Genomic DNA, 21,393 nt, shown 5'->3' on the forward strand with positions numbered 1-21,393 from the left:
AATTCAGATCATAATCACATCTTTAGACAGCTTTTTCTTAAGCCACAGTAGTTTTACTGATGTTAAGAGTTACAGGAAGGATAACTGAACTTCTGCCATGGAGGAGTTAAACATTTGAATTGTCAAAACTTTTCTATAAAAAACAGCTTCAAAAAGTACCTAATGTGTCTGAGCTTCGGTCCCACCTAGAAAACATTTCTTTATACACCCATTAATGCTGTTAAAGTCCAGTGGACTTGATTTGATTTGTTGGGGAATGTCAAAAATGTTGATACCATATTTTGGTTAGGTTCCCTTTCATACCACATTATTCTTTTGTAGGAGTGCACAACTGACTGGGCAACGCAAACCACACAAACCACAACAGCTGCATGATTTTTCCTCCATTCTGTACCTGTTTTATCTTTTCTCCGCATAGGAGATTAATACAAACCTACATATAGTTACCATGCATAGTCTTTGGGTTTAAAAATTTTCAGGATGCATGCCTTTAGCTTCAGGGGAACCTGTAAGACTCTAGGAACTGCTATAGAAAACATAATGCCACACAGGCTGCATGGTCAAGGACATGGAGAAATTCTACTGCCGAATTATGTGCACAGAATGTGAGAAGATGGAAAAAATATGAGTCTCATGGAAAGGCTATAAAAGATTTAGTTTGGGCTCAAAGGAGGATATTTATTTAGGATAAAAAATGTGAGTATGCTAGCCAGTAATGATGGGAGTGGTGTCATTCATTTTCTCCAGATTTACGATTTGGAGGTAGAAATCCCTATGTGGAGTCTTGATTTTGGTCAAGTCAGGACAGTTTTTTGCTTTGTCCTGCTTTAGGCAATGCTCAGACAAAAGAACTTCTCAAACTAGAAGGAGAAGCTTGATGCAAAAGCATCGTTTTCTAACTTGAATACTAAATAATTTATCACAAAGGGGAATATTTTCTCTCCCTCTCTGCTTTTATTATTTGTTGCTTTTACTGAATCCATACATAGTTTAACAGCTTTGCTTTTTTAACTCCAGTTATGATGATGACTTATCTCTGTAGTGTTGTAAACACAAAAATCAACCTTTCTGCAGTCACAGAACTGCCTTCTTCAATGTTAAATAAGATAGCGGAGTCTGAGGAAACATTTCTCATGAGATGGAGGGCAGGATGGGTTGAAAGACGAACAGAAGTAGTGCAAGAGATGATGTTCAGTTTACATCTGTAGACATTCCTCATACATGGTGAAGGGAGCCGTGAAACGTCTGAAGGAGTTGTCAGGGCTGCTTGAATTTCCTAGCAAGAAACGGAGAGAGTGCTCTCGTATTTAAATTATTTTTTCATTTAACTCTTGATAGAGATGCTCGAGGCTCTGCTTTCTGCTGCTGCATTACTATTTTCTTAAAAAGCAGCACTGGCTGGACGTTGATAAGGAAAGAAAACAGCAGTCTGCATCAGTCTCTCGTTCCATTACTAATTTCCTCTGTTTGCATGTCTTTTTCCCCTTCATCACAATCTCTCAGCTCAGTCTGTCTTCCTGTCTCTTCTTTCCACCCTGCATCCCACTCTTTTTGACCTCCTCATCCCTGTCGAATTTACGCTAACTCGAATAAGAGAAGCGAACATACTGTCCTTTGTTTAACTACATCACTGTCAATTTGGCTGTTTTTCTCAGTTAACGCAGCTCTCTGTTGTATCGTGTCTGTTGTGTGAAATGTACCCATTAGTTAATAACAGAGTTTAAAGGGTCAATGTGCATTTTCTGGTCACGATGGTTCATGCAGTTCAGCAGCGTGAAAACAGCATGATCACTCCACCCATTTTGTCATTTGTTTTAGAGACCAGGGTTCTGTCTTTGATGAGTACATTAGTCCACCTTGTGTGTTCAGTCTTTCCTGCTGAGCGACCCGTTTCACTAAATGGTGAACCAGCTGTAGGGGATCTTTGATGTTCTTCTACTGAAAGTATATCAAAAACAATCCATGCATCTCTAGAACAATAAGAGACCAAAACATAACTACAACATTTCAGAGTGTATGTTCCTTGTTAGCTAGCTTTTTACATCACTGACGTAAAAGGATTTCCTTTGATGAGGTTATAGGGGTGAAACTTTGAGGCATTATTCTAGCTGTTTGAAGAATTACAGAGAAGAAGGTTGTGAGACAGAGAAGAGACAAACTTTTCATTTTGTTAATTTTCTTGACCAGGGGAATCATTTTAGAGATGCTCAGATCCAGATTTTTTGGGGGCTCAGCTCTTATTCTTAAATCTGGATTTAAAATCTGCTAATAATGTATGCTGATGAAGATTCTCTGTCATCCAGGTCATAGTAATTCCGTAAAATTTGAATAGTCCAGTGGATTGTTTTTAAACTTTTATGGAATACTAATAATGTAATTTTTACTACAGAATGCTTATTCTTTAATTTTTTTTTGTTGTTTTTTGATCACAGTATAGACTCATGGTCACTTTATTAGCTATGCCTTCGTAGTATTGGGTTGGCCAACCCTTCACCTCCAGGAATTCCTCTTTTTTGGAATAGATAGGTGCCAGACCAATTAGTAATTTTAATTAGACTAAAGATTTTTTGTTTATTTTCTAGATTCTTTCTTCCCATAATCTACCAGCCTGTGTTGTTTTTTGCAGCATTCTTAGTTTCTGTTTAAGTCTTAGTCTTTTGGATAAAAATGCTAATTGGATTTAGTCACAATGAAGTGATTTTATGTAAAATTCTAGTCAATGAAAACTGAAAATAGGTTTAGTTAAAGTTTGATTTAGAATTTTGTATTTTGTTGCATTCTCTATCTGTGTAAAGAACACCTCTCTCCTATAAATGTTAACAAATGAATGCAAAGGAATTAGACAAAATGTATTGTTATCTTGTATTCACAGTGTAAAAAAAAAAATTTGACGCACACAGCTTTCAACAGTGAATGAGCAGCTTACAACAGTGAATTAAAGCAAAACAATTAGATGCTATTAAATCTCTCTCTCTCTCTCTCTGTCTCTCTCTCTGTCTCTCTCTCTCTCTCTCTCTCTCTCTCTCTCTCTCTCTCTCTCTCTATATATATATATATATATATATATATATATATATATATATATATATATATATATATATATCCGGTCTTAATCAGGTCAAGGGTCAACAGAAAAAACAAACATGAAGATACACAGACAGTATTACAGGAGGCGATAACAATGTGCGAGTCCTCTGATTCTATTACCAGCAAAGCTACCACTGTAGCACAACATGCAACATTGGCTACCATAGTAACAGTCTACACACTGTATGATTTTTTTTCTATTATAAAATTCTTAAAAATACAAGACAGCTTTATTTAGGAACCATTCCCCTAAAATGGGGACTGTCCCTCACCACATTTTAAAGCTATCAGGCAACCTGTGATAACAGAGCATACTCTAACCTTGTAAACATATCATAAAGTAACAACATAATATTAATGTGGAGGTAAACTTTGCAGAGCAGTACACTTGCTATTCATCCATAAATCACTACTTTTTATTCACCCAAGAACCATGTTTATTTTTCTGGCTTCTTATTATCGTAATGAAAAAAGGCTTTCATTTTAATTTTTGGGTTTTTTTTTTTTTTTTTTTTTTTTTTCAGTTATACTTTTATTCATGTCTTTCAATGTATCTAGATTTTTGTTTTCATTTTCATTTTGTGTTATTCTAGTTATTTTTGATTGTACTGGAGTTCTTTGATATTGTTTGCCCTCTGCTGCCCTCTTGTGTCATTCTTTTTTTCCTAGCTCCCTTCTAGACTCCTCTGTCCACACCTGCTCCCAATCTGCTGATTAGCCTGATCTTTGTTAAGTCTCTCATTTATACACCTTAAGTTCAGTCACTGTTTGCTGGTTCCTTGTTGTTGTTGTTTTGTTGCTCTGTCATCTCTTTGCTCCCCATGTGTGTTCATCCAAATGTTACTGGATTTTTTTGCTTCTCAGTATTTTGGGGATTTTTACCTGTTACCCTGGACATCTAATTAAATCTACAAAACTCACCTCTGTCTCCTCACCTCTGCATTTGGGTCCTCAAAAACCTCCACGTAACCTGACACTTTGTCAGCTTCCATCACCATCATAGTTAATAAAAACTCCACGGCTATAAACACCTTCTGAATCTATATATTCCTTGACTGATAATGACTGAACAATAAAAAGTAGATAAAAAAACAACTATATTTTCAAAGCCAGATAGGCTTCCCTCTTTTAATCCCTTTTTTAGACATTTCAATTCAACACTTTTTGGTGTCTGTTATTATGCGATTGTGAAAAGAAAAGTTAGCTCTGTGCTTTGCGATTTAAATGCAACTAATGTTTTGTCATTAACTCCTTTCTGTCTCCCCTTTCTTTCATCTTTTCTCTTTTTTTTCACCTTCTGTTTTTTCCTCTTCTGTTCTGTTTACATTACAGTGTCCATATAATCTGTAAAACTCCCTGCATAATTATAATAAAGCAATTTATACTCGTGAAACAAGTGGAACAATATGGCAATTGCCCTACTCCTCCACTTGTGAAAGTAAAATATTTTGTGCTCTTTTTGGCATCAAGACAATTATTCTTATTGCCACATTGCCAGACAGGACACTGTTAAAAAGAATTAAAAAAAATAAATAAATGCAACCAGGACAGACTCATCAGAAAAAGGTTTTCTGACATGATGCAATATAAGTCTTTGATGCTCAGAACCAGCAGAAGACATCAGTGCTGAATGCAGTAGATCTGCATGAGCAGGTAGACATAGGTGAGTAATGTCTTTCCCGACTGATTCTGACACTGTTGGAGGAATGGAGGCTTTACAATGAGGGAAACATTAAGAAGACCAGTGGAATGAAGATGGTGAAGGAGGGAACAAGGATTGCACTTTGACTGAAAAACAGGGCAACCTTGGATTGGTGCTTTAAATCTGAAAGATCTAAGTCTGAGAGACTGCCTGAGGCGAATGCATAGAGCTGCGGCGGCAGACTGGAGCAGGGGCACACCATGAGGCAGGCAACTGGTGGGTAGATAAGAGTCTTCAAGTTGAATTTACATCTAGGCTTGATTTAGTCTCAATGTCAGCTGCAGCAACACAGGACCAAGGTGGCTTAACCAGTGGATGCATTGTTAGTCTATGTTTGACAACCAATTCAAGAATAAATTACTGACATCCCTGTTTGTTTATGTGTTTTGAATGGTGTTTGCTCATATTAGTTTTTCTTTAAAATTCAAAATGTTTTAAACCTCTGCTAGAAACCTAGCAGCGAACAAAATAGAACTGGAAATTAGGGGTGTGGGAGAAAATTATTGTGCCAATATATCGTGACTTTCGGCTGCCCAATATAATATCTAACTTTCAGTTCCTAATATCGATTTAATAAAAAAAATATCTTATCTAAAAAACTGAGGGAAAATGGGTTACATTTGCAACAACACTCTGGTAGTTAGCTCTGTGGAGTCCTTTTTCTGTGCGGTGCAGCAACATATCTGTAGTTGAAGCAGTCACAGTAGAAGACGTAGACTGACTCAAACCCCAAACAACATGGATTCTAATGAACATATACAGCCATTGCTTTTTTATATCTACATTCCACTTTGATAGTTGGGTAAAATATCGTAATATATAGTGATATTGCAATATCTTGATAATCTTGTATTGTGACTCAAGTATTGTGATACGTATCATATCGCAACAGACATGGCATTACTCACCCCTACTGGAAATTAACAAAGAAGCCCATTGTTACAATTTCTTAATTTTCCCCTAAGTCTATTAGTCTTTATACCAAGATTGCTTTATTTTCTCCTTGTCTCCTATTTAAGCTTCATGTTAAACCTATTTTTAAGTATGAAAAAAAATTTGCTGTGCTTTTTTTGTAGCAATTGTACGGTTGCTGTGTTATTTATTGTGGTTAATGAAAATCAGTATAAGTCCAACAAACATGGCTCAGTCTGGCTTGCTATGTTTGTCTGCTTTGATTTTTGGGCTGTGGAGTGGTTGAGGAGAACAGGTGGATGTGGTCTCTGTAGTCCCTGCCTCATCAAGGGTTGCCATTAAACATGCAGCTGCCCAGACGAAAACGAACACTTCTAGTTTTCTACAGAGACACTCACTGTCTTATTGCCAGGCAGGAAAGTCTTGTGTAATTAACCTATAGGCCATCTGCACCACCCCCCCTCTGTAAAGGACCATACCTCTGCTCTGAGATGTGATTTGTTCTATCTAAAGAAAAAAAAAGTGGTGCCTCAATCAATGGTGTAGTAATTAGCTTGTAGCTCAACTCAGATATTTGTCACTTACCTTAAGGCAGACTTCCACAATGTTGCAAAAATGATTATGAGGTCAGCACTGTGGATTGTAGCTATATTAAGATTTAAAAATGTATTTTTTCATTCCCACATCAGTAAAGCATGCCCTGATCAGAAGTTCATACTCATTGGACTCAAAGCTATTACTGAATATGTTTTTTTTTTAGATGACTATACCTTGGTTTAGACTGATGCCGTCAATATGAACCTGATCTTAATTAGCCTATGCAAATGCATGTAAGTATTTTTCTTACTCAGCAGCTGTCTCAATTCCCACTCCTTCACATGACAGCACTTTAGTCTTATATTTTTCCTTTTTCAAACTTAGAAACACAGAAGAAGCCAATTTGATTTAGACTTCCCTGCAATGTGGATATTGTAGCTTGTGGCAATTTTATGCGAAAAAGGGACACAATAACATTAAATACAATTTTTCTTATGTCTCTTTTTTGCATAAAATCACCATTAAAGGCCTTTGCAGGCTGAAAAAGGAGAGTGGTGCTTAAATTTAGACCTAGTAAGATCAGAAAGCACAGACAGCTGAATAGAAAGATAACAGGAGGGATTAAAGGGTTGTGGGGTCAAAGAAATGCCTGTGTTAATAAAACGAGAGGAGCTGCAGAGAGCAAGAGGAAATTACTGATGGCCATCCAAACAATTTGGCTTCAGTGTTACAGTCGGACTCCCTGAATCAAAAAGGAACATGGGCAGCCTTTATTAGCTTGATAATATGGCAATCATCTCTGAAATGGTACGATTGCAAAAGAAATTTGTCAAGGATAGAAGTTAATATGTTTTTGTGTGAGAGAAAAAATGAGGTACACACATTTTATTATTAGTTAGTGGATCCTTGTCAAGCATTCAGCCTGTACACTTGTCACTTGTTATTGGGAACACTGACCTGTATTAGTTTCACCCTCTGGCATAAAGCCACCTAATGGACAGTCCTCTGATCTTGTTAGCTCCCTATGACTGACACTAACTAGAGAGCTGTCAGCAGTTGTACACTGAAAAACGAGAGATGAAAGAGGGTTCTTACAGCTCAGCTAAAGCAGGCCCACTGGCATCAGTAATATTTTTTTTATTTTTTCTCTCTATAGAAGGCATGGTTATTAGGAGTTTTTGAAGATTTGGAAATAAGATGTTTACCCGATGCAGACTTTCCTTTAAAAAGTTATATTCTCATTGCTGCATTTTTTTCATGGACTTTAGTTTTGCTGTGCAGAACTTCTACTTATATTTTGGTTCAAGGTAATGCCAAACTTAGAAAGTGATCTTGTTTTGCAAATCTAAAAAATACTGAAAAGCCTCTAATGATACAAAAACAAGACCATAAACCATGTGTTAGGTTGATGAGATTGAATAATGATTAAATCGTTGCATAAAAAAAAAAAAAAAAAGAATGTAGTATTTTTTTGTTGTTGTTGCATTTTGAAATACTGTAAAGGTTTAAAAATATCTCTACAACATCACTTGAAATAAAAATTTGAGAGTGCAAGGGGAGGATAACAGAAAAACACCTCAAGTAGAGCAATATCAGGGATGTGTGGTGAGGCTTAAAGCATAGACTTCATGCAGAATGAGGGGCCTGAGGTCCTGATGTGTGAAAACAAGAAGAACCAACATTTTAGACATTTGGATGGGAAAACAAGAACTACTAAATGAAAATGAAATGGACTTCGGAGTTGTTGCACATTCTTTCTGCAGGACATGAAATTATTATCTGGAATTTTTATTGCATATTTTAATATACCTATGAAAAATTTGAAATTGCAATAAAATTGTCATTTTTCTCAGCAAATAAATAACATTCGCAAAAAGTTTTTTGTCTTATTTTGAGATTTCTTCCAGCTCCTGTAAGGTGATTTAACATTTCCTATGATTTCTGCCAAAGCAACCAAAGTGTGAATGGCGGAGCATAGTTTTGCCAGAGTTCTGTGCGTGCGAAAGGTTTTGAGTGCTGCACATTGGTCTCACTGACTGATAAGTGTGCACTCAGTTCAGTGGCAAAAAAATTACGCCATACCCTTTGCCTTGGCAGAATCACTAGGGAGCTTTCTTGCCTTATCAAACATGTCCGGCACTGACAGATTGGGCATGTTTAGTGTCAGTTTCCTTTTCCGTTTCACATTCTTCTCATATTCAGAATGGTGATGGGGACATTCGGATTCCTGTGGCATAATTTTTTGTGCAATTGACCGGAGTTGCAGTGAGACCAATGTGCACCGTCTAAACACACACCCTGACTCAAAACCCGTGTACCGCACGCTAAACTCTGCTCCACCACCTCTGAACTTGAAAATGTTGACTGCTGTTTACTTGCGATCCCTCCCCCCGTGTTGGATGTGCTGTTTTTCACCTTGTCACAAGTTTCGGCTGCATTCGTTTTGGTATTAAATGTCGGCCGAAAACCTACAACGCACTTTTTAGTAATTTTATTTGCTTTAATGCATTTTATTGAAGCCCCCCTGACCTATAATTATCTTGTGCTGCCGCTGTTGGTGTGATGTCCAACCCTAGGTATTTCTGTCTGGATCCAGTAATACACAGGAAATTCACTGAGTCCTTAGTGTTTGATTAACGTTGAGTTGAAAGGATGATATTCTAAAGAATTGGAGCAAATCCTCAGAGGACTCAATATAGAGCGTGAAAAAAAGTTAGGTCTCTTTTTTATAATGGGTCTGGCTTCTCTGGTAATCTGTGATGCTCTGACGAGTTTGGAAAAAGACTGTTTCTTGAAGGTTTCATTTAGCCTAACACTGACTTTGAATTGATCAAAAACAGATAAATAAATGATAGAAAACAAAATTTCAGGAAGGGACCAAATGTCATTAGTGTAAGATTTTTTTCAGTTTGAGTAAACTTTCCAGCAAGTTTGTTGTGTTATACTTTATTCCAACAATAATGACATGATGTCAACAGTCCTTTGTGACATTGGCATTGCCTTTGCTTGATAAGGAGTTCTGTGGTGTTTGAATGAGGCATATTCATCTTCTTTAGAGAAGGATAAAGTAAATCTTGGTGTGGTTTAGATTTGCTAAAACATTGTGGGTGAGGCGAGAGCATCCGTTGGACGAACATTGAATATCACAGCTGCATGTAAGCAGCCACGGCATCAAGGCCCATCTGGTGGCCTGTAGCACCCCAATACTCAGATTAAGCTCTGGATGCTGTCTTTTATTATCACCTCTATTTCACTATTTATAATACAATGTTTATCTAAAGCCTGTCCCCAGAGATAAAAGGGTTCTCAATAAATTAAAAACATGCATACAGAAAACCACACATGAATGTACACAGATGCACTTTTCTGTTGCAGAACAGTGTGTGTCGCTGTCACCATGCTGTTAACAACATCTATTGTTTGACACTGGCTTCATACATATGCTAATTCCCCTTTATTTCATCACCACTATTATGGATGTGGTGAGACAGCAATTAGGTACTGCACGTGGTTGAGTGCAAGTGGTTGTGAAAGAAGATGTGTAAGCTATTTATTTTTTGGGCATGACAGCTATGTGTTTAATTCATTAAAAAGAACATCAGAGGATTTGGTATGTATATATATATATATATATATATATATATATATATATATATATATATATATATATATATATATATATATATATATATATATATATATATGGTAAATGGAACAAGAATTAAACAATCATATTCTTAGTAGGTTTTAACTTAAATCCATTGTACACAAATAGGAATCCTGGGGTGCAGTTATAGCCCACCCTGGGCTTTGTGTTTGTGAGGAGGGCAGTGTGCCTGCCGCTGTTTTAATTGGTATGGCTTGCCGCCAAATGATGGATGGATGGCTTGGTGGAGCAGTGCTATGTGTCTGCTTCTGATTCGATGGCAGCCATCTGCCGGTGCCATGGGCTATTCTCAGGGCTATGTGTTTGTCCAAATGTGGGTCCTCCTGCTTTCTGGTGTTTTTATGCAGACGTGCAGCTACGACTCAAAAAACTATGAGCAGCTGTAGCCCTGGTGTTATACTAACACTCTCAGAACTTCTATTACATAAAAAGCTTGGATCACTACTTTATATAGTTCACTAAAAAAAAATAATGCATCCTTTTCCTGCATCTCCTTAAGCATATTTAGTTACTTTAACAGAATTGTTTCATGTTAGCCGGAAGGATATCAAACAATTGTGTTAAAGTAACGAAATATGCTTAGGTAGATGCAAGAAAAGGATGCATTATTTTTTCAGTGCTTTTTGTCTTGATTTTGTCTTCTTTTGTAATGGTGATGCAACAGTGAATCACCTATTGATGGAACTAAGAACTTTGATGTTTTCTTCTACCAGACTGACTTGTCAAATGTAGAAAAACGTTGAGGGTTTTTATCTTCCAATGCATCGAAAGCTGATGTTCTTTTAAGCACTTTTCCCGGGGTGTTGAAAACCTTTAGAAAACTGTTAAAACATATTATTTGATTCTTTAATTTGCGCAATCTTGAAATATCTTGATTTATAACAGTTTTATAGTAAATAGTGGTTACATTTAACAGTTGAATGAAATCAAAGTTTATACCAATGACATTATGTGCTGAATTGCTTTCAAGGAAAACAAGATTCAACCAAAATCTGAATCAGCAGTCTAAACTTTTAGAGCCATTCTTTACAGTGATATTCAAAAACATTGGTTCAAGGGGTGGCCTGCCTTGCATAGTTGCTGTATTTATGTCTGGAGTTTTCTGCTATTTTCTGTTATTTTACATAGATTCTGTTTATTAGGAAAAAAATGTAAATCCCTTTATTGTTCCTCAATTGGACTCACTCTCTGTATTGAACCCATCCTCTTGGGGAGCAGTGGGCTGCCATTGTGTGGCGCCTGGGGAGCAGTGTGGGGTTGATATTTTAAGTTTCTGATATTTATCATGATTATATATGAAACAAAAACGTGTTTATTTCACTAATAAGTAAACTATGGAGAAAATGGTTGGTGAGTATAGTTACAAGAGTGATTTTTACAGAAATATTTTACTTAACTAAGTTACTTAGCTAACTTTTGAAAGTTAACATTCATTAATTGGCAGAAATGCAATTGATTGTATATATTTTTTTGCCTTCTAAACTGTTTATTGACCAAAAACAGGGATGTATTTATAATCCAGTTTATTTAAAAATCATTTCCCAATGAAAATAAATATACAGTAGCTATCACTTATTGAAAGCATTTAGGCATTTTTTGTTACTTTAATACTTTTGTTTCCAATCTTAAAGAGAATGCTATAATCTTCTATAGATTGAAGAAAAAGAAATTAGCATTTGTTCAATCTGCTTAAGCATATTTAGTTAATTCAACACTATTGTTTCATGTACTTAGAGAGCATAAGAATGTTGTGTAGATATTAAGTTATTTCCATATTATCATGTTTAAATTACCTTGACATTGGGATGGGCTATTTTTTCAACCAATATTGTAATTGTGATTTTATTTATAATTTCTTTTGCACTAACCATAATCATATAGATTTTTCACTCTAGGGTCTCTCCAGAGTCTATTGTTGCAGGACTTAACAGTTGCTGTTGTATGGAAAAGTGCTTACCAGATCCATGCATGCTGGCTCCAACTCTCTCTTCCCTTCTGTGTGGCGAGAAATCCATTAAAAGTGTATTGCCAACACCTGAACAGTTGGACTGAGAAAGTCAGTGTGTCACTCTTGCTAAATGTAAAGTGACCAAAATTGTTTGCCCCTAAAATTAAAAAATAGTGTTTTTTAAAGTTGTGATTTTATTGTAAATTGAATGAATTGCCTTCCCCTTACTGGGTTGAAATTGGTTGAATCAATCTAAGTTTCCTCATTACATCAATTATCCTACAACTGAAAATGAAGCATGGTTCAAAAACTTAGATGAACAAAAACACTTATAGCTCTGGTCTACACTAATGCAATGAGAAAAACTTGGTTCCATGGAATAATCTTACCCCTTGGTCTAACAGCAGGCGCTTTTGTCTAATGAGTTGTGTAATCTTTGCACAAAATCAAGAGTATTCCCCTCACCTTCTATCTACTAAACCATTATGTAAAACTAAAAAAGTCAGGACAGAATATTTCAGAAAAAAAAATATTTCACACAATTCTACAAGTCTACCCCATACCTTCAGACCAAGATATTAACCCTTTGAAGAGGTTTATCTGCAACTAATATTCACCATTGACTGAAGTAAATCCAAAATATTTTTCAGGTCATTGTTTGATGTTTTCTTATTGAAAACATTAAGCTCAGATGAACTCCCCAGTTCTCTCAGAACATCTCTTAATGGCAGCTCTTTAATTTCCTGTCTTTTATTACTGGATGAGCTGATTAATCCAGGTGTGCCTGGCCATAGTCGTCATGGTTACTGAGGTCAGGCACACCTGGATTAATCAGTTCATGCAGTAGAAAAAGACAGGAAACAAAAGAGCTGCCTTAAGTTGAGAAAGTAGTGGAGTTGTGTGTAGAGTCCTTTGTTGTTACAAAGCTGATTGTGTTCTTCTTTGCTGATAAATTAACTGTGTAAATAATGTTTATCTTTAACTGGTAGTATATGATATTTTTTTCAGTTTTCAGATTTGGCATTCTCGTGTCCTTTATGTGCTCCTTCAAAACTCACACCCATTTAATCTGCTGTGAAATCTATGTCTTTTGTTGTTTGTGCTTCTTGGCCCAGACTTTATCTTAAATCCCCAGAATTATATTCAGTGGAGGGTGTATTTCAGTTTTCTTTGCTTTGGCAATTTCTCTGAGCACTTAACACCTTCTGTACACACTGAGTCGGTTCCAGCTTAGAAATGCTGGAGAGTTCGGCCTCCCTCTTAGCTTTTTGTAATGTCGGTCTTGTGCAGTTTGGTCTTTTCTTCTCCACACTTTCTTCTGAATTGGTTTTTTGCCTGTCTGAAAGACATTTTTGTTTTTTCTGTCTCTGTTCATTTCTGACTTAATAATAACACTGTAGTTTAAATAATTAAACACCAGAGATATTAATCTGTACTCTATGTCTATTTAAATTACAACTTATTTAAGAAAACAAAAACAGGAAATAACCACAGCATAGTCTTTCAATATGGACCCTTTTGTGAATGTGTTAAGTATTAGCCTAAATTAGAATATAACAATATTTCCTAAAGTCACTTAAGCCACACTTGGCTCTATCAGTGCTTTAAAACAAACCTTTGAAATGCTTTTTACCATACACTTTTAATGTGTTTCAATGGATGTAAAAATTTTAATAAGTAATGTCTTTTTAAAATTTTTCTTACTCATTGGCAATTTATGTATATATCAATAATTAAGCTGCATCAGTTATACTCTCATGGTTTCTACCCAGAGCAGATTTCCCAAGAAAAAAGGCCTTTTCCTAATTTTCTTCCTTCGCCACCGTCAGGAATCGTCCAGGTTTCCGACCATCCGCTCCATTGAGTGTAACCTCTTTTATTTCTCTGTGTTCACAGCTCCTTGGCTTTGTGTACGCCTGCTATGTTGTCAGTGCCATCACTGAGGAGGAGGACAGTTGTGAGTGACATCAACACACACACATGCATACAAACACTACTAAAACTGAACCTTGCAACAAAGATTGGTTAACACCCAGATTCAGTCACAGACATGAGAAACGCCTGAGCTTAGAACCATGGGGTTCCATCTTTTTTTTTCTCACCCTGTTTCCTTTCACACCACTCTGTCTCAGCGCCTCAGCTTCTCCCCTCTCACCATTCCTCCCCCACACCAACTAAGGCCTCTCACTCCTTTTTCCTTCAGGACCAGAGGGTCCATTTGTGCCCTTTTAACACCTTCTTTGCCATATTAACTTTTTTTTTTTTGCTTCCAACATGCACCGGTTGCCTTGTCTGTCTGCATTACCCTCCTGTCATTCTGTCTCTTATTTCATATATAGATTTTTTTTATCTCCAAATATTTTTTCTCCTCCTGCAAACATTTCTCTTTTTTCTGTTCTGGCTCCCTAAAGCCTTTCTGATCAAAAGATCTGGTGGGGTATTTTCTTCGGTGCCAAAACACCTGTATCACCACCACAGACATGAACTCTCTTCTTTTTGGATCTCTTCCCTCTTACCAAAGTGCTCATCACACAGTGCTGTCTCTTTTTGCACTGCGAATATAAGTCCAGTCTTATTCTTGCCCTGTCATGCAGTAACATGCAGGAACAATGAGGGAATGGTGTGGGAACAGACGAGGGGGTGGCAGTAAATAAGTCACTGGAAAATGGAGAAACCAGAGAAAGACACTTTTGATAAATGACTAAGCGGCTGTGACCTTACAGGGAGCGGGCCAGGGGTCCTGCCTAAGGTTAGTCGATCATAGGTCAGGAAACATTTGATCCTGGGAGTAGTGGTCATAAATATTTGATTTTTGCTCCAGTGAGCCTGGTCTGCATTTTTCCCATGTGTGAGAATGTGCTTCTATACTTATTTGGAAAATTAACATAGAGAAGGAGGCTGTGGGGGTAAAGTAATTGAAGAAAGAAACTCTGCAGTAGTGATCTATTAGGATTTGTTATGGATTGAAAACTGAGCTGTTGCTGATTTATTTGACTAAAAGATTTAATGCATTTTATTGATCTTATGAACTTGACAGCCTTTTGACCAAATAGTATTTTATTGCCAGTAAAACGCTTCATTTAAGCTAGATTATTATCATTTTGAGATGTTCGATATGTATTACATGAATGGATTCCGTTTAATTTGATTAACATTTACATAGATTAACATTTTCTAACAACGGAACAATTTTTCTGTTTTGTCACTCTAAACTCTGACATGTTTTTAAAGGCATGCTAAAACAGCATCAGAAGATGGGCCTGTTACCAGTTTTCCACAGGCAGTGGAGGAGTTTTGGGGCACCGATCAGGTGGAAACTAGACTTTTTTTAGCATATAGGATCATAAGTATTTATACCACTGGCGGATTTAGATTCAAATAGATGTTCATTAAACCAACAATTTTGTTTCTGACGAGAAACAGAAAATAAGATAAACCATGAAGAAAAAAAGTAGGAGTATCAATTTACACTTAATGACAAAGCTCATTTGTCTTTAAGGAGGCCTCACTTAAAGGTGTAGTGGAGAATTTTCACAAATTTTTGAAAAGACCCACCCTTTCCACTTCTAAAAAAAAGGCACATGCACAACCCTGTACCCACTCATGACACTAAATGCCTATTGAACTCTTGCAAGAGCGGGCATGAGCCAATTTCTCCTTCTGCGCGCTCTATTTAAAAGTGGCTGTTTGCATCGCTCATACAAGCTTACTGTCTAAAAGATGATTTGCAATTTTTCCACTATGTCAGACTCACCCCTGGCAAGTGAAAATGGGGTTATATATATTACCTGAATGATTGACTATTAGGAGGACCACTTATTCTGATGATCCACCTGGAAAAAGAACATGCTCTACTATACCTTTAACCCCTTGAACCCTATGGACCCACCGGCGGGTCCAGCTGCTACGTGACCTCATAATTTTACTAAACCCCCAGTATTGATGTAAAAAACATATTTGGCACAGTTTGGTGACATTTATGGATAAATGTGCCAAAATGGCCTCTCCGCCTAAGAAATTTCTCACTAATACCATTCTAAAATAAATGTGATTCATCTGATTGAGTCCAAATTTGGTATATTTTTACACAACATTTAGATTTGAAAGTCTGTACTACTTTTTTGTGCTATAAATAATATTTTGGTAGTGTTTTGCAATGTTTATTTCAAATAAAATTTTGGCGAGGTTCAAAAAATGCAAAATATTTTGTATTTTGTCCCTAATATTTCAGGCAGGGTCAAAGCTACAATGGTGCTGACACCAGAAAACCATTCTATGACATCTTACCTTTACAGACGTACCAAAAGTTTCTTCTTAAATCTAATAGCTTTGAGGCTATAAGTTATTTACTTTTGTGTGTTTTTGTCAGGCAGAAATTTATTTATACCCCCTTAGGGAGTAAGAGGTTAAGATCAGATCCAGTTGTGAATCTGTGGAAAGATTTGAAATTTGACGTTCCCTTATGTCTATCCAATGAGTCACAGACTCTGCTAGTGAGAATTGGTTCTACAAAATATTGACTCATGGAAAGTAAATATAAATGTTATCCACACTTTTCAGTTTTTTATTTGAAGAAGCACATTTTATAACAATGCATTATTTTTCTTCCATTGCAAGATTATTTACTACTTTGTGTGAGTACATAACATAGAATTCCTCTTACAAAAATTACAATTTATTCTTCTAAATTGGTAAATTGAAAATGTTCAATTGGTATGAACACCTTTGCGATGTCCTGTGACTTCTGCTGTGTTTTGGCATCTAAAAATGAACCGTACTGATTTATAGTCATTATATGTTGTAACTGAAGCTGAAAGAGCAGATTCTTGTAATTTGAAGTCGTCTGATGTGGTTTCAGTGTGTGTCATGCAGACCAATGTTACAAGCTGTTCTGAGGTGGTCACATTCCAGAGACTCACAGGCTGTGAGTGGTTAGTATCACCACCCCGCTGCCCCACCCCTCAACTCTGGGAAGTACCATTTAATCACCAGTCACCCCTAAATAACTCTTTCAGAGCAGCACAGTTTTAGTTGACAGAGAAAAAGACTTTGTACAAAAACATCTCCCTCTTTCTTCTTTGTGCTCCATATATCTGTCGAAAACTGTCGACCTGAGTTCGCTTCAAATGATGTTGACTCTAAAAAACTGAATACAAAATATCAAGGAAGAAATAGGTCAACGAAGCTCAGAGGAAAAGAAAACACAGAATGATATATATTGTTTTTAATTATTCCCCAGTTGTTTTCTGATCCAGGCTTTGCCAAGGTGAAAGGCTGCAGCATTGCCTCCCAGTTCTTTGTTATTGTAATCATCTCTTTGCCTGTGTTTGCACACCAATATTTACTCATGCAGACACAGGTGCACAGATGCACAGTACAAAGACCAGCTAGAGTACTTTTTTGCTTGCTTTTGCTCCTCACATTTGTTGTGCACATTAAAGCAAATCTCCTCACTGAGCTGCTTTAGTATCTCTCCTCCTCCTCTATATGCTGCTCCCTCGTTTTTGGCAGTTCCAATTCCAGACTGCTTCACAGGTAGATGCAATATTCTCACATCTAAATCCAATTCTGGTTTGTTTAAGGAAATCCGTCTTTCCTATTTTTCAATCCCGGGCTTCTGGGCTTCAATGAGTTGTGCTTGTTTATGGTTTCTGGTCTCTGGTCACTCGTTATGTCAGCCTCATTAAGCACCCTGCCGGTCAATAAATCGCACAGCTGATTGCTCCCAACTGAGGAAGAGAAAGGTAAAAATAATCCTCAGGATAATGATAAAGAGAAGGAGAGATGAAAGGGAGAGAAGCTAAGGGAAATGTTTAGGGGGAACAAGTTGAGAAAAAGGAGACGAAGCAACATTCAGTAAAAAAAAAAAAACTGAAAACAAGATGAGCTTATCATGAAAAGGGAGATAAAACAGGAATTCTTCTCACGCTGTACACTCTCCAGGGATAAGGCGTAGTTATATCCAATGCTCAGGCTATGGTAGAAAAAACTGCAATGCACACAATGCAATAACAAGCATCATATACTACCAGCTCTGGGTTTATCCAGACTCTCAGGCTTTATTAATAATAATAAGGGTATGAGTGTTTTTTTGTTTGTGGTGTCTCAAACTCTCTGTCTTCCCCTGTCGCTTAGTAAGCCTGCATATCTACACTCACTCAAACCACTGTTCTGCTTGTATTTCTGCATGTTTAGCTGACTTTGACCTGCTGCCTGTGTAGTTACGTCTTTATAAATGTGAACTTGTTCTCCAGTTATCAGCAGCGAGCAGACACACCAACAGAGTGAGTGGTGGGTAAAATCCTCTTTGTAAAGTAGGTCATGGAGTTAGCTGCCTAGTGCTGGGATGAGCTCACTTCATCTCGTCCTCTAATTACGATGCCCCTTCATGCTGAGTCAGGATGTTAGGATGTTTAATTAGGATGGATGGATGGATGGTTGGATGGATGGATGGATGGATGGATGGATGGATGGATGGATGGATGGATGGATGGATGGATGGATGGATGGATGGATGGATGGATGGATGGATGGACTAAAAATGTAACATTTGGAGAAAGTTTTTCTTTACTGTTATATATGTTAATAATATTATGCAAAGATGGTATTTAAAGCCCCTACAATTGACATTACCATAATTTTCATTGACTAATGTGAATCTAAAGAATAAAGATGCATTTATTTTAATTCTTATCGATTGAGCAAGTGGATTAACTAACTAATAAACACAAAGATGTATTTTCAAGTCAACTTGATTGTTACTTCCATGATACAACAAATGAGCTTTTAACAAAATGGGAGAGTACACTAAATGCTTTATATTAATGAGCAATGTGATCAGTGTTCAAGAGCATGCCCATTAAAATACCTTTTTGCAATGCAGTTTGTCTTTACTGTCCAATAATAATCTGAAATGCTCCTAAATTGGAAATTGTGCTACCATGACACACTTGTGAATAGGCATTCTATGAAATTCTGACTGCATGTTTGCCTTAAAGGGGTCATAACATGTTATTTCACATTTGCAAACTTTCTGAAATTTACTTAAGATTCGTGTTTAATTTCTGGTTTGAATTAGAGTCAGTACACAGTTCACAGTATATCTGTATTATGAGAACAGCTCAGAAATGTCTTTATTAGGAAACAAAAAATAGGAAAGTTTTCTGAATTGTGGGCTGATCTTCAGTGTAACCTCTATAGCAGGGAATGGGCATGTCAAATCCCTATTGGGGCCAGTGACTTAACACTTTTAAATATGCCCCTGCTCCAAGACATCGGAATCAGATACTTAGATGATCGCCAGGACTCTTGAAAACCTGCATTTTAAATACATTATTAAGCAATTTAATTTAGGTGTGCTGGATCAAGGACACATTTTAAAGCTGCAGTCACTGGCCCTCAAGGTCTGGAGATGCCTCTATAGTCACAGTTAACCTCAGATGACTATAATGCATGAAACTCCCACAGAAAAAGTGGTAAATGCCTTGTAGAATGGATAAGCTGCATTAGTAACACTGACTGCAACTATGGAAGGAGGGCATCTGATCCCCATAGATGTTGAAGCAAACTCAACTTTACAGCCAAAAAAACTTTGTTTCTCCAAAGAAAAGTCAGAATCCCAACCAAAATATCAAATATTAATGGTATTATTTATGAAAGTATCTTTTATGCTTTCATGAATAATTGCTAACTTTAGGCACACTCTCCTCCTCAAAATAACAAAACAGAAAAATTGTTCTTTGTGGGAAATAAAGTCAGTTAGCAAAAGCAGCATGAAAAAATGGGAGTAGCAAAGTTGCGTTTAGGGATGTGTGGAAACTGACTGGCGATATTGACATGTCTGTAAATTCTTGCATGTGTCTTCACAAGCAAAAACTCTGCTCGGATGAAACCCCCTACAGCCGTTTGCCCTGTCAGAAAAGCACATCTGGCAATCATCTGTAAATACCAATGTCTAAAGCTACGATCTTTATTACGCAGTCATATTTCAGTAAATGAGCTTATGTGTCATGAAGCAGGACAGAAGGACCCAGAATTCAGGTGAGACAGACAGTGGTTACTTAAAAGGGATTTATTTGAACAGACATAGAGCTGTGGATCTGCAGTAGGGCGGGGCACCGTGCATCAAAGGAAACTCTGGTTTATCAGTTCAGTCCATCTCCATAGAATGAGGTAGGATCCAGCTGGGAGGCTGCTAAGGAGATGAGGCTCTGCCCAGAGTGTCCCAGATGCTGCAACCCCTGAAAACAAGCAGGAGTCCAAGACAGATCAGAACAGGAAGGCTCAGAGATCCAGGAGTCCAAAGCCCAGTCAGGGATACCGATGAGAACAGGGACAGGCTGGTTCAGCGTTCCAGGTGTCCACAGATAATTCAGGCAGAACGTTCAGACAGGAACAGGCAAGCTCAGTGGTAGAGAGGCAGAACAGGACAGGATATTAGGAACACTACGGTACACTAAGATTCACTCCCTCCACCTAGACCAGACAGGAACAGGGCACATTTAGTGAATAGGAGATAGAACAGGATAAAGAAAACAGTAACTCTACAAAAAAAAAACAAAAAAAACTCTCTCATCACTGGCCCCTGAGAACAACAACATGAACTATGGCATCTGCAATGATTTCCCACTCAAACTGAATGAGCTGGGCCCGATAGCTGGACTAAGCCATCTATAAAGAAGCAGGAGCAGGTGGATTAGATGAGTTGTAATTGGAAACAGAGTTAAGCAGGTAAAAGAAATAAGCAATTATGTCAGCTCTCAGAGCTATGATCATTACATTATGATTTAGAATAATAAAAGTAGTGCATTAATTGGAGCTGTTTCTCATTATAAATATCAATTGAAATGAAGATAACCTAATGTTTTGTGCATTTTTTTTAGTCATTTAAGCTGACTTAATTTGTGCCAGTTTCCAAGAAGTACAATGGTAGGACAATATCAAGGGATAAACAAATCTTACACATATCCAGAGATATGTAATTGAACCAACTAACTGCATAGGTCAGGGGTCTGCAGCCTGTGACCCCTGAGCCTCTGGTGGCTTTTTGAGCAAACAAAGGTTTATCACTTCAGATATAATAAGCAATGGGGATTTTCACAGTCCTTTTTGTTTTTTATTGAACAATTATTTTATTATACAACAGAATGACACGTAAAGTACAAGAAATAATTGTTAGGTTTATCTTTCTTTTAAGACGGGGCTGCCTTTTAAAGCTGCTTTTTGTATCTCTGCTGCTGTCTCCTTAAACCCCAGTCGGCCTCGGCAGATGGCCGCTCACACTGAGCCTGGTTCTGTTGTAGGTTTCTTCCTGCTAAAAGGGAGTTTTTCCTCTACATTGTCGCTACAAGCATGCTTAGTGTGTGGGATTGCCTTTGAGTCAATGAGTCAATGCAATCAACTGGTTTTCCTTAGATAGAAAACTTTAAATCAATTTGACTGTATGATCTTGCTGAACTGTAAAGTGCCTTGAGATGACATGTGTTGTGAATTAGCGCTATATAAATAAACTGAATATAAACTGATTTGAATTAATTAGAC

The 21,393-nt window shown here is 37.1% G+C and overlaps 1 protein-coding gene across 2 annotated transcripts in view; it reads left to right on the top strand.

Moving 5' to 3' along the window:
* Positions 1–21,393, top strand: part of nkain4 (sodium/potassium transporting ATPase interacting 4) — a 76,525-nt gene that overhangs the window by 46,208 nt on the left and 8,924 nt on the right. For both annotated transcript variants that reach the window (XM_038271427.1, XM_038271428.1), the window contains exon 5: positions 13,750–13,810. In XM_038271427.1, the coding sequence (XP_038127355.1) occupies positions 13,750–13,810 (61 nt within the window). The remainder of the gene's footprint in view (positions 1–13,749; positions 13,811–21,393) is intronic.

The sequence above is a fragment of the Cyprinodon tularosa genome, unplaced genomic scaffold (assembly GCF_016077235.1).
Source record: "Cyprinodon tularosa strain WSP-4 unplaced genomic scaffold, ASM1607723v1 ctg8, whole genome shotgun sequence".
Classification (NCBI taxonomy): domain Eukaryota; kingdom Metazoa; phylum Chordata; class Actinopteri; order Cyprinodontiformes; family Cyprinodontidae; genus Cyprinodon; species Cyprinodon tularosa.